Raw genomic sequence first — 13,595 nt, 5'->3', positions numbered from 1 at the left:
GACGGCCTTTGCAAATTCGAACGTCCGTGATACATGTCAACTGTCAACCCAAGTTTAAATAATTTACTGATTAGGTGATACTGAAGAAGGCTAACTCTGTTATTTTGTGGTAGTAAAAAGGAACCTTCATAGATTATTTCACGGCCATTCCCAGTATTCCATGTATTATTTTGCTCACTAAAGCTAGAATAATAATGTTAGCTCCATACACTTAACGCCAAATTCCTATCTTTAATGAGTAAAACCACAGGAAGTGATAGAATGTTGGGAACAGCCTTTATTTAATCCTTATCTTGGAGTAATAGCTGTAACGTAGCAAAGTTTACAAATGAAAAAAAAAAAACACGTAATATACATAAAAATGGTATTCAATGGCTCAGACATAGGTGCAAAACCGATAACAAGAGCTTTTTTTGGGCATCTGTAAAGCTTTTGTGCGAAAATCTGGTAGTGGGGCGCGTAATTTCATCTTCAACAAGCTATACTATCTTGTAAAGGACATGTGATATCAAGCAAGGTCGTTCAAACTTAATAAATATTCAGTAGGTGTGAGTTCATGACTGTAAATAAATTAGTATCTTATCAATTTGCACAGTGATATACTTCGTATGTATGACGATATCACCTAGGATAGGTACATACAAAGTCTGATATTTTTTTTCCGCCGCAAATTCTTTTAATTTAAATGTTTCTCGAAATATTATTAATTATTGTATCATTCGAATAAAGTTTCAATTAAAATAATGTCAAAGTTCAGCAAAGTTATCAAAAATTACTTTGAGGTACCTATATTTTTACCGCAAATGACAAGATCGCGCATCATAATTATTTAATGTTAATTTATTCATTGTAGACGGCAGCACTGACTCACTCTAAATAGTTATTTATAGTAACTGTTTTGATCAAATATTGCAACACTGAAACTTACGTTAACACCGAATCTTAGTGGCGCCATCTTTGATTAACTTTTATAGAAGTATAATTTTCATTGACAGTAGGTTAAGATCCATCTCCGACTCCATTTCAAAGAGCCCAGTTTTTTTTTCAATTATAACAAAAAATAATACATACCCGTAACCTTCTTGTCTCCGCTTCTATACTTCTGTCGTACAAAGTATTGGCGTAGACCGGAGAGTATTGAGGATTCCTATCATACGCCGGCGACGGCAAACTAATTCCTTTAGGCAAACTCATACTCCTATCAGAAATCTTCCCATAAACCTCATTCCTTTCCATCATATTCGAGTAACTCTCCAAATTATTTTTCCCAGATTCAATCACATTTTTGCTCGATTCTAAACCATTTTTGCTCGATTCTAAACCGTTTTTGCTCGATTCTAAACCATTTTGCAACGGTTTTTCCTCCGGTTTTCTGTCAACATTAATTTTGCCGTAAATGTTGTCATTTTGCTGGTCGTTGTTAACTTTTTTCGGTAACTTATTATAGTCTTTAGGTTCGCTAAAGTTTTTTACTATGTCATCTATTTTCGTTCTGTGTCTTATAGCGACGTTGGCGTACGAACAGTTTTTCGGGTCTACAGCATTGTTTTCGTTTATCAAAACATTTTTCATTTTATTCATGTAATTAGGCATAGTTTTGCCGCCTAACACATCTTTGGCTGGGGTGTTAACTGTTAAAGAATTTGAGCTAAATACTTTCGGAGATATTTCGTTTTCGTTTGCCGTGTAAAACTGGCTTCTACCAATTTTCTGTTGTTTAGCGTAGTACTCGAATTTCGATACTTTAGCCATGATCCCGGACATTTTGGGTCTAGATTCTTGGTCAGAGTTTGAGTCTGAAGTATCAAGGTCTCTGTAAGGTTTCTTAGGGGCAACTGGGGGCTTTTTCCTGGACATTTCTTTGAGAGTCATGTCTAGTTCTTGGTCTAATTGCGTTAAGGAGTTGTCTTTGTATATCTTCTGCAGGTTGTTGGTTTGGTAACTTTCTGAGTGGTGGGTGACGTACCCTGTGAACAAACGGAAATATTATTAAGATTTGTAGAAATTATTTATATGGATGACAGGTTATATATTTTCTATTTCCAAAAAGTTTAGGATCAGACAAAAATCAAGAAGAGGTCTAGGTTTGTTCTCGGGCAGTGCAAAGAGTAAACTATGTACAATACGGTCCCAGAATAACTGGATCGCTAAATAGTTTCAACCGAAAGACATCCTCTACGGGACAAAGGATCTCCAATGCTACTCTCTCAAGAGATGATTTGCGCTAAGATAACTATTATTCAGCAATGAATGAATATCTGTAGAAAATTCATTCGGCAAGAAAAACTACATCCATAATTTAGTACATAATTTATTTTACTTTTTTTCTACGGCCGCAATTAAATTTGACTCACTGTAATTATTATGTCACTGTATCGGGGTCTATTATTTGGTCACTAGCTAAAGCATTGTGTAACATATGTAAGAAATAAATGAATATGAAAACCATAAAAATATAATTACCTGTATTAACACACTGGTCATTAGGCTGGAACTGTACGGGCGCCATGGAGACGTGAGCCGAAGGTAACACCGACTTCATGAGCTTGGCTTCTGCGGGGTGGTTGAAACGGAGGTAGTTCGACCGTCCTATTGTTAGCATGCTACCTGCAATTGTGAGAAAATATTGTTTTAGTAAGTTATATTAGCAGCTTAAGGCAGCGGTTTAACCCGTGCCCCATAATATAGTAACTACTTCGCAAACCCGGATAGAAACTAGACAAGACTAGCCTCCCTCGATAAATGGACTGAAGTAATTCTTCAAATCGGACAAGTCAGGCCAGAAAAAACAAACAAACCAATGGGCTCACGAGGGCAGAAAAGCAGTCGCTTTATGTGAAACGCGGGTACTCAACTGCATTCGGTTAGACTGGAAGATGACTCCGACATATGTAGTTGAGAAAAGGATAGGCATTTGACAGTCGTTAGTTGAAGTTGTCCTAAATTCTTCCCTGTATGTTGCGTTATAGAAGGATATAAGCGGACTGGGGAGGTCGGGAGCCCTATGCAAAATACCTAGTATATTGCCTTGCAATAGACCAAGTGCACTTGATGACACTAGCCTGTCCGAGTCAATAAAATCTCTGTTTATTGTCAAAGCAACAACTTACATGCACTATAAACATATTGCTAAGCTGTTAATTAGGTTTATGTGTAAGCATCACGATAGTCTAGTTCACACATGGCTGCTATTGACACGGTTAGATATTTATGTGTAACGATGAATTATGTCATGTTTATTTTTATAGGATCTTGTTTGTTGTCTAGGCAAAAGATTGTCCTAGTTACTGTAGGAACTCTGAGAATTCTGTATCTAATTCTACGCTTCTCATGGCATACTAGTCATCGTCATCATCCTCCTGTCCTTATCGCAATTTTACTTGTGGTCGGCGCAGCATCTTTCCTCTTTCCATAGTCTTCCATCTACTGTCATCTCACAGTACGACCATGTCGTCTTTTACACTTAGCCCGCGGACCGCGCGCGATGACCGCGGGCGGGTGCGAACGCCGAGTTTGAAGCCGGTTCGCATATTCTTCGAAACGCATTTCGCGGCCATTGTGCACAGTCCGCGGGCTAAATGTCAACCGGGCATCACACAAGCCGTTTCTTTGATCCCTTCCACTACATCCTGCCACGTTCATGCCCAAAACCTGCACTACACTACTACACACCTTGCGACAGTCTGGTGGGCTTGTCCACAGGCAGTCCGTCGAGCAGAGTGCTGCCGCTCAGCGGGTACAGCGTGACGACGCCGTGCGAGTTCTCCACGCGACAGTGCACGCTGGCCACGCCGGTGCCCACCACGTAGATATCGCATGTTGGGTCCGAGCCTATGGTCACGCGACCTGGAATTGAGAAATCAGGAGTTGAGTAAGCTGAAGAGACTGTGAGACATACTTTAGATGAGGTCTTATGTCCAGCATTTAATGGAGATGAAATTGTAATTAGAAATAAAGATATATACCAACAAAAGTAAGACATTTGGGATAAGTTATTGAGCATGACGATACTAGTTGTACCTATCTGCTTTGAAGACTAGAAGCTTAGCAGGTAGGAGTCAGTGCTGGTATGAAACATGTCTTAATTATAGGTATTAAACTTTAGTCTAGTTAATTTTAAGTTTGAAAGTCTGAGTAGGACTCAACAACATCTAACTCTTAAATTCATTACTCCGATTCTCCGCAATGTACAATCCAAAATAAAGCAAAACCTACATACCTTGCTTGATAGGATGCAAGGTGACGGCAGTGCTCAGGCGACCGGTTCCGAGGCTCACCAAATGCGGAGTATTTGTCGCCACCCTGGAAATGCAAATACGAAGAATTAATGCCACAAACTTTCATGCAGATCTTAATGCTATGCCAAGTGGTTTTTGGCAAATGGAGTTATGACGATATTTGTGACAATGCAACCGGATTTTTGTTTTGTGGGAATGTTGGCACATAACTAACTGCTAGACAAGCTACATGACTTTAAAATATGACTGTCCTACCTTAAGTTATGTTTTTACCCAATAGGGTCCGTTCAGATAGACCGGGTCGGAGAGCAGAGCAAATTCTTAACACGTTGAAAATTGAGTACTTAGTATTTGAAGTAAGGTTTATTTTTGCATGTGCACTGCTTTTGTCATTGAGAATGCTCGAATGCGCTCGGTGTGAAAAAATAAGAGGAGCCGACCGGCTCCGATCGTGTATTTTTTCTTGACGTTTGGCTCCGTTTGCATGCTCTTTAATGCTCGCGCAGCCGATCGGCTCCGGTCTGTGTGAAAAGAAAAATGCTCTCCGACCCGGTCTATCTGAACGGACCCATAGGGGCAATATTAGAAATTGGAATAGCAAATGTAAACATAATCTTTAAAGAAGTAGACTTCAAAAAATAATAAAAGATTGAACTGAATATAGAAATAGATAACAATCAAAAGACTCTCGAAATGGAATCTAGATAACCTTGTGGTTATTAACTTTAAAACTATACATCATTCACAAGACGAAAATATCAATGAATTCTCGATGAGGAAAACAGCCAATTACGTGCGAATAAATCAACCTTTTTTATGGCAAAGGCAAAGATCAGCGGGGTCCTACGTTGTCTTGAATATTTCCTTATATCTACAATTATATCGTCATATTAATTGTGATTATGACAGGTATTTCGACCTTTTGGGTTTGATGAGTTTTTGTTGAAGATAAAAGCTTTAATAAAAAAATACTACATCACCAACGATAGTAATTACAACATAATCCATCAGATAATATTTCGATTGAGGTGGTTTGCTTTATCTATATTATTCATCACCGAACTAAATATGGTACAGACTCTAGATAAAGGAACATTCATTTTGGCAGCTAAGCTAAGCAGAGACTAATTGCATTAAAATTAGTATGTTTTTACGATATATGCAAGATAAAGTCCAGAATGAGGACAAACAGAAACTGGTAGGCAGCATGTCAACACCACATTTTTGAGAAGCAACTTTCAGTAGCATCTAATACCACTACTAAAGTGCCAGATCAAACAAACAAACAAACGCAAAATAAACCAATCCTTCAACAAAACAAACTCGATATCCATTTACAAAACGGCTTCACCGATAGTAAACACCGAACCGATATACAAACTAATTACAGATATAACGCAGTTATTCTCGAAGCGGCTTTTATTGCGAAGTTACGAGTAATACATTAAACAGTGTTTATTGCTTCAACATCTGGCTAGTTCAAGGAGTTTCTGACTGACCGTTGACCGGTAATCCCGACGGATGTTTCAAACATTACATCATCCATGTATACGGGTACCCATTGGCATTTGATGATAGTTGTGTGGGAGATCTATTGGATTCAATTTTTGGTTTTCAATCAGATTATATTGGTGATACCATCACCATCTACCAGGACTGCAGGGTTGTTCGAAACAGTTACCATGGTTCTGGAACACAAATGGCTCCAGAAGGATCATGGGACGGGTTCAAGTCAATTTGTTAATCAATTTATTTGGTCAGGTACTGTGATCAGGTCATGAATGAATTCTTGAGTCATCATAACGCAACACCAAAAAAAGGCAAGGCAATAAAATGTTTAAGCACGTATTGTTGAACGCTTATGCAACAATCATTATCGAGTGAACTTGGCGAGAATTATGCCAATGACTTAGTTAAGATACCGTGCTAAATATGTACATGAGCAAAAAGCCTTAATAAGAATAAATATTTAGGTCCGATGCCTTATTTGTTTTTTTTTTCTTCTATCTTATTATAATGCCGTTCTGTCTAGTTCTTATACCCCTATTTGGGAGTTACGCATACAAAAAATCTACAGCACTTAGATCATTATCGTTAGATTGGTCATGCAATGTCTTGTATAACTTAGATATCCATTTACACTCGTCAATAGTTAGCCAATAGAAAAAGTATAGTCTATATAATATCGAGTCTTAGAGTTGTATTTCCAAAAATACCTGGAAATAAGGATCCTTATTTAAAAGAATAAGACTACATATTCTGGAAAGACAAACCAGTACCTACTTAAAGAACCAATAACAATCTGCAGTCTTATCGGCCATACATAAATCATGAGATATTCTTTAATCAGGAGAGATCTCTGAATAAATATTCATAACTCATCATTATAGGAAGAAAGACGAGCGACGGTCTATTTTTAGCTGATCCCGATGCACGCGGTCGTCGGTCCACGCGCGAACTTTTCTTTAGTTCGTTTTGCGGCCAATACTTGCAGTGTAGACTTAATTAGAGACATGCGTTGTTCGGGTCGCGAACGGTCTATTTTAATTGGTTGTTGAGAATTAGCTTTAGTGTACTGTGACTTTGAGAGTGTGAACTTGGGATTTGTCGCGTTCCCTTAAAAAGAGATAACTTACAATAAATAGAAAGTACCATATCGTATCCTACGTTCTTCTTTAAGGTTTAATACACCTCTATGATATTATTAGTCCTTCTAAAACAGAGCAAAACTTAACCCAGGAAGTAAATAAAAAACCAAGGAGTTTACTCTAATTCTATATATATCTAATTCTATATAATTATAATATGTATGGAGGTCTAAGACCTTAAAGCAACGCCCGAAAAGGTTAATAAATATGACCTGTTACACCTTAACAAGCAAATAAAGATGTTATTAGTCATGAGAAGAAAGCGCCAACACCATTTATTGCAAAAGATGCATAGATAAGTACAAAATAATAATTTTCCACAGCAGAACTGTAAGGAAGTAAAGCACATAGCATGGAGGGGTCATGGGAAGGAAGCGACAATCTATTTCGAGTGGCGCCTGCGTCGTGAGAGCTTTTTACTTCTTGTTGTGACTGCGAGCTAAGACAGGTTCCAGTGTTAATAGCTGAGAAGTGTTGAAGGTTTAGACGTTCACCACGTTGTTTGGTGTTTTAGATAGTTTTGTCTGTACAACAGTACTTTTATAGAATAAAGAATGGACAGAAAATGGGAATGAGTTGAGACCAACTCAACAGTTGTAGAAATTGATTTCCTACCAAAATCAAGTGCGCAGGGATTTAGCGTATATGTGAACCTGAACCTGAACGTAGTAACGTATACGTGTAGAAGCAACTTGAAGTGAATTCGAGTTAGTGACAGAACAGCATTGAGTAACTTCGGTTTCTTTCAACTTATTCTTAAAACTGTTGACGAATACATGTTGGTCAAGAATACATTCTTTATGAAAATCTGTTAAAATTGCTGACTTTTTCCATTTTTTTCTCCGAGGACGGAAAGATGACTATTTCAAACGGGATGCCTGTTAAAGATCTACATCCAACCAGCATACCGTTATCTTCCTTAGCGTATAATATACAACTCAGAGGTTAATACTTCAGAATGTTGGTGGCGCCTTTTTATTATTTTATTGCACCTGAGCCAAGAATACTGTCATTCGCATTGTGACCTGCAATTCCAGTTGAGGAGTTGGCAGTCTTCGCATACAACCATGGCGCCAGACCATAAATATCTGGAGTATAGACATTAGACAATCTAGGATTAAAGTTGAAATGTACCAAGTGCGATCCAATAAAATATCAATTGCGATTCAATACGAATATAGTTCAAGTTCGCAATTAATTCTCAATAATAATTTATTTACTGACGATTTGTCTTCCGTTCTGTTAAAAAAAGGAAAAAATCTATGAAATAGTTAAGATCTCTATCTGACTAATTTTCACGGTATTATTTTCTGTTTTGTCTGAACCTAGCAATGTTCTGGTATTGTAAGCATATCACTACATGCAGCTTCATTATTCATACCTACAATAGTTAAAATTATTGATAGACGCTATATGAATACGTTTTCATGACGACAAGCTGCACTGTATCCTTAACAACAAGACTACCTTCGTTATTAAATATGGTAAGAAGGAAACGACGATCTATTTCGAGTGGCGCTCGCGCATCGTGTGCGCGAATATTATTTTGTCCCTTTGGAATATTTGCTGTTCTGTTTATTTACTTAAGTAAGTTTCAGTGAAGAATATGATTTATTGAAATTAAAATTAATTAGTGTAGAGCCAAACATAAAAATTTGATGTTATGAAAAATGTAGCTATCCTATGCAACCAATATTGCATTGCATGCATGATGTGTAAAAAAACATAATATCTATGTACTGAGCGCTAGGTGAATAGGGGCAGTCCCCTGTCCCCCCAGTATGAAGGAAATCTTTGTCCAGAAGTGGACGTTTAGGCTGTTATGACGACGACATAGCACTAGAGAGTAATCCAGATGATACAGCTACATATCTATAAAATAATTAGGTTCAGAGGAGCAGTTCTTAATAATTTTAGGAACATAAATAAAATCTAAACAAAGCTGCCACCGCCCACAAAGGACCTGCCACTATAATGACGAATCCCAGATCTACCCATTTCTGCTCCCCATCAATCACTAAATTAAATCTAATATGATCCATCTGTCGTTTTCACACGTCTCTGGCGTTAAAAACTAACTTTAAACAAAGACTTAACACCTTGACTTAAGGTTCAATATCGCTTAGCAAAAATTTCTTTAGGCAAACTTTAAGATGACTAAGTTAATAGTGTTTTACGTGAATTTGAGTCGTATTTTGATAGTTTTAAAGTACGTTTTTGGTTGTGTATGTTTGTTTGGTCTTCGTTGACAGGAATAGAAGCAGACAAACGCACGTGTCGTTTTGTAAATATAGTATTTTTTGTTGTTTTGGTGTTTTTAGTTCGTAGAAGGTGTGTTTTAGATTTTGAAATGTATACCGAACATTTATCTATTTTGATTTACATTTATTTATTTTGAAAAACAAAATAACAGCTAACTGAAAAGCTATGTTAGACGTATTTTAATTGTGATATGTATTTTTAAGCTGAAGAGTTTTTTTTTTTTTTTTTCATTTTAATAATGGTCCTGAAAAAGTACTGTCTGCGAGTATGTTTATTAAAAAGAAATCAGAAAAAGTTGTGGCTTTGTTTGTCCGAGAACTACATCTACTATCATCGGAATAACAGCACAAAAAGTGCTAATTAGCTGTAATTAGCGCCAAGGTGTGAAGTGTATGACAAATTACATGACAGTTTTTGTCTTCTACTTTTGTTCACGGCCGAGAAAATTAAACGAATACAGCAGAAAAAAAACTAGCAGTTGATTTGCTTACTAGAAATATTAATTCGAAACTTTACTTGTACGGGGGTAATATTCAATAACCTATTTATATGCCCGTAGATTTGTTTATCTACCACCAGTAAAAAAATATTAAATTGCGAGTTCTAAAAATTGTACAAGACCAAACCATGGTACTTAATATTATTTCCTTCAAGCCAATGATAATGGTTTTGTTATTGCATTGATTACTTTCCAGCTTCATAAAAAACCCGTACATTACGTCTTTATAGTCCGCATCAATGAAGTTTTATTCAGCTATCAATTGGCTGTATTATTTCTGGTTAGAACCAGTCCTTTGTGGGGTTTCTATCAGATGCAGTTTGAAAGGAGGATTCGTTGAATAAATCTGTGTTGATAACTTTAACTTCTTTATGAAGGTGATGGTCTATTATTTACGAAGAGTCAGAAAATTATGCAAAGAAAAGGATATCTACATAATTACTTTAACAAATTACTGGTGTGTTGCACCATTTAACTATCACGATTAGTTGTCATTCTCAGTTATCAAACCGCCGATTTGACATCTAATGCTGACCAATGGGCGAGAAGTATACGACTGGTCATGGTTTAGTTATCATTATAGAGGTAGTTAAGTGGTGCAAGTCACCCTAACAGTTTCTGTTTGTTTGGCTAAGCTATCTCTACGTATCAAAGCTCGAAGACAAATGACGAACGGTAAATAGGGTGCGTGAGTACACTGGATTGCATAAAATTCTGGCACATGCGATACTTGACATGAATGTATTCTATGTTACAGCCGATATCTCAAGCATTTACATCATAACTTCTTGCTCCTCATTTCACTCTTTAGTGGCAGAATCTTTGACAGCAACATCGACAAAGTTTGCCATAAAGAAGAATAGAATACAATCGTAAGTCTTAAGAAACATAAAGCACACATTCTACCCTAACCCTAAACCAATACTAATAACGCAACTACATACCTCCCGGCTCAAATGTCATAAGGTACTGTAACTCAACCCTATACCAGCTCAGTATCACATTACAGCATCAGATGACATCGTAATGTAATGAGGTTTTGTCGTTTAAGCTTCATTGGCTGCGGTGAGGGATGACTGGTTAGGTAGCTGGTTTGTTATGTAAACGGGGATTAGAGAATGTGATTTATGGTGAAACATATGAAGGGTTAAGCTATAGCAGATATGATGTTAGTACTTTTCTAGGTATGTCTTGTTCCGGGGCTGTACGATTGTTCGAATTAATCACAGCGGCCCTGGTATACAAAAGGATCCAGAAAGAACATGGTGGGTTTAGTCAGTAAGGGGTTAATACTGCCTTCAGCACCCACAGTTGAATTTCTGGATCTGATGATTTCCGACATCAAAAGTTTGGGAGAATGAGAGGTTATGTTCGAGACGATACTTAGTGGGCACGGATGGGATGAGAATGGGCTGCTGAAGATCTATCTAGCGCAGTGGAATAGGCCAGAAGCCATGTACTAGGAAACAAACATGAGCTAATAAAGAAAATGAATTACAACGTTTTACTACTAAAATGGCGAATAAATATCGTATAAGTAACTACAAACCTCGTATTTACACCACCGTTATAAAGCAATTATTCTTCCCTTGAACATAAAATAGTAATAATGCTCAAATATGACTTAAAGATAATAGTTGGCTATCATATAAACTTGATAGTGACGAGTCGTAAAATACCGCGACTATCAAACGCTGAAGTCATAAACTATTATAATGTTTAATTCTAAGAAAACTGTTTTCTATTATCTGCAAGAAAAAAGGACAATTTTATAGTTCTTGTTAATCTATAGATTAATCAAGGCCAAATCTTTATTTATAGTCTTTATAGAGAAACATAAATTTAGAAGAAAGGCTAGAGAAGAAAAAAATAACTGTCAACTATTTGATTTAATGATAGTTTATGTTTAGGTTAAACTAAAGAATGATCATTCTATCTACCTATAAAATTCTTTTAGAAAAAACAAAGAAATAATTTTCCATTTTTATTAATTTTAATATTAAAACAATAATATAGAAAAACAATGCTTAAATGCTACGAAAGAATCCTCTTGTTTTTTAGTTATTCGGTTTACACGCACTCATAGAAAATAATTGAATTCCCTCTATTCTTCCAAAGACCACTCCGGGATTTCTACACAAACAAACAAAAAACAAGTTCAAGAAAGTCTCCTTTGAACATAGCTGAAATAGTTCTAAGTGCATATTTAACTTCCTATTAATTTGCTTCTAGGTAAAACTAAAGAATGATCATTCTTTTTCAACCCTGATGATAAATTGATTTAAAAAAAAAACAAAAAATAATTAAACAATTGTTGTAGAAAAACAAAGCTTAAAAGAATGTCCTTGTTCATTTGGCATACTCATCCTTGAAAAAAATGTTGGAATTCTCTCTATTGTTCAAAGACTACTCCGGGATTTATACGAACACAAACAAAAAAAACCGGCCAAGTGCGAGTCGAACTCGCGCACGAAGGGTCCCGTACCATTATTTATAAAATTAGCGAAAAAATCACGTTTGTTGTATGGGCCCCCCAAAATATTTAATTTATTCTAGTTTTCAGTATTTGTTGTTATAGCGACAGCAAAAATACATCATCTGTGAAATTTTCAACTCTCTAACTATCACGGTTCATAAGATACAGCCTAGTGACAGACGGACAGTCTGACGGACGGATGGACGGACGGACGGACAGAGGAGCGAAAACAATAGGGTCCCGTTTTACCCTTTGGGTACGGAACCTTAAAAACTACTGCCTTAAGAAAGTCTCCTATAAACATAGTTGGAATAGTTCTCGCATCTTAATCAGATAAGATGCATATTTGACTATTGAGTCATCTCTAACTAGAACAGTGTATGCGGGTTAATAGTGGAGTTAACTGAATATTTTATGTTAAGGTCATGTTGGCTATGTGGGTATGCTCAATGACAGTTTTCTAGTGTTGCACAATGCTTGGTTATCGTCCTACGGTAGTGGGTTGGACAGAAAGAGTACCTTCTTGAATTCACATCCTCCAAGATGAATGGCAGAGTCCTGTTTCCTAAGAAGAAACTACATATTCGTTTTGTTTATTGCTTTTGGTTTTTAGAGTTTTTTCTAGGAGGCTTGTGCAAACTATAGGTCTTAATTTCTTATTTTTAAAACGGGCTAGAACAAGTCTAATAAAAAAGCGTTTGGATAACTGAATTTTAACTGTCCACGGAGTCGCTCTCGTCCTCACTAAATACATTGAATAGATAAGATTAGATTTATTGTTGAATTCTTTTTTTGCAATCAGTTCTATATTTTCTGAGGTGACTTGGTTATTCTGCTCAAAAATTTCAATAAGATTCAATATGATTTTCCTATATAAACTGCAGGTACCACAGCGAGATTCAAGACATCACATTACAATGTTAACAAGATATTTATATTTACACAGACCCGAACAAATTGACCAAGTCTAATAATTACAAACAATTGGTTTATTAATATACCAATATTACATTAAAGTTAATTAATCATAAACCCAAATATTCAGTGATACGCGAACTCTTCGGATTTATTATTTATTGGAGAGATAAATTAATCGGGGCTAGTGGGGTGCGTTATCGTGCAATGCACTGTAATCGGTGTATGCGATTTTGTGTGTATTGATCTCACTTGTAATACTGTGGTTTTATAATATAATATTACTTTTCTGTTGATTGTTGTTGACTGTTTAAGTAAATCTGTTTCACTGTTTTGGTAAAATGATTTTTTTTGAAAAAAAAAAAGCTGAGTTGCAAAACACGGGAAAGCAAAACATTGGCTATCATCAGTCTAGAAGTCAGTTAAGTAGGCATACCAATAATTTCAGAAACGACTGGTCCTGGTTTTAAACAAAATTTCAGTCCTAGATAGCCTTTCTGTCTAGGAAGGCTATAGGCATCTATTTGTACGGAATTGCTTCTTCTTTTTCTTGGTGA

General features: G+C 36.3%; 1 protein-coding gene across 2 annotated transcripts in view; it reads right to left on the bottom strand.

Annotated features, from left to right (window-relative positions):
* LOC124642968 (pleckstrin homology-like domain family B member 2) overlaps positions 1-13,595 on the bottom strand; it is a 123,521-nt gene that overhangs the window by 44,871 nt on the left and 65,055 nt on the right. For both annotated transcript variants that reach the window (XM_047181792.1, XM_047181793.1), the window contains exons 3-6: positions 4,220-4,302; positions 3,673-3,846; positions 2,464-2,607; positions 1,072-1,967 (exon numbers count right to left, since the gene is read on the bottom strand). In XM_047181792.1, the coding sequence (XP_047037748.1) occupies positions 1,072-1,967; positions 2,464-2,607; positions 3,673-3,846; positions 4,220-4,302 (1,297 nt within the window). The remainder of the gene's footprint in view (positions 1-1,071; positions 1,968-2,463; positions 2,608-3,672; positions 3,847-4,219; positions 4,303-13,595) is intronic.

Source organism: Helicoverpa zea, chromosome 26 (assembly GCF_022581195.2).
Source record: "Helicoverpa zea isolate HzStark_Cry1AcR chromosome 26, ilHelZeax1.1, whole genome shotgun sequence".
NCBI classification, from domain to species: Eukaryota; Metazoa; Arthropoda; class Insecta; order Lepidoptera; family Noctuidae; genus Helicoverpa; species Helicoverpa zea.
The sequence above is the reverse complement of the archived record's forward strand: the minus strand, read 5'-3'. Positions and strand labels throughout refer to the sequence as shown.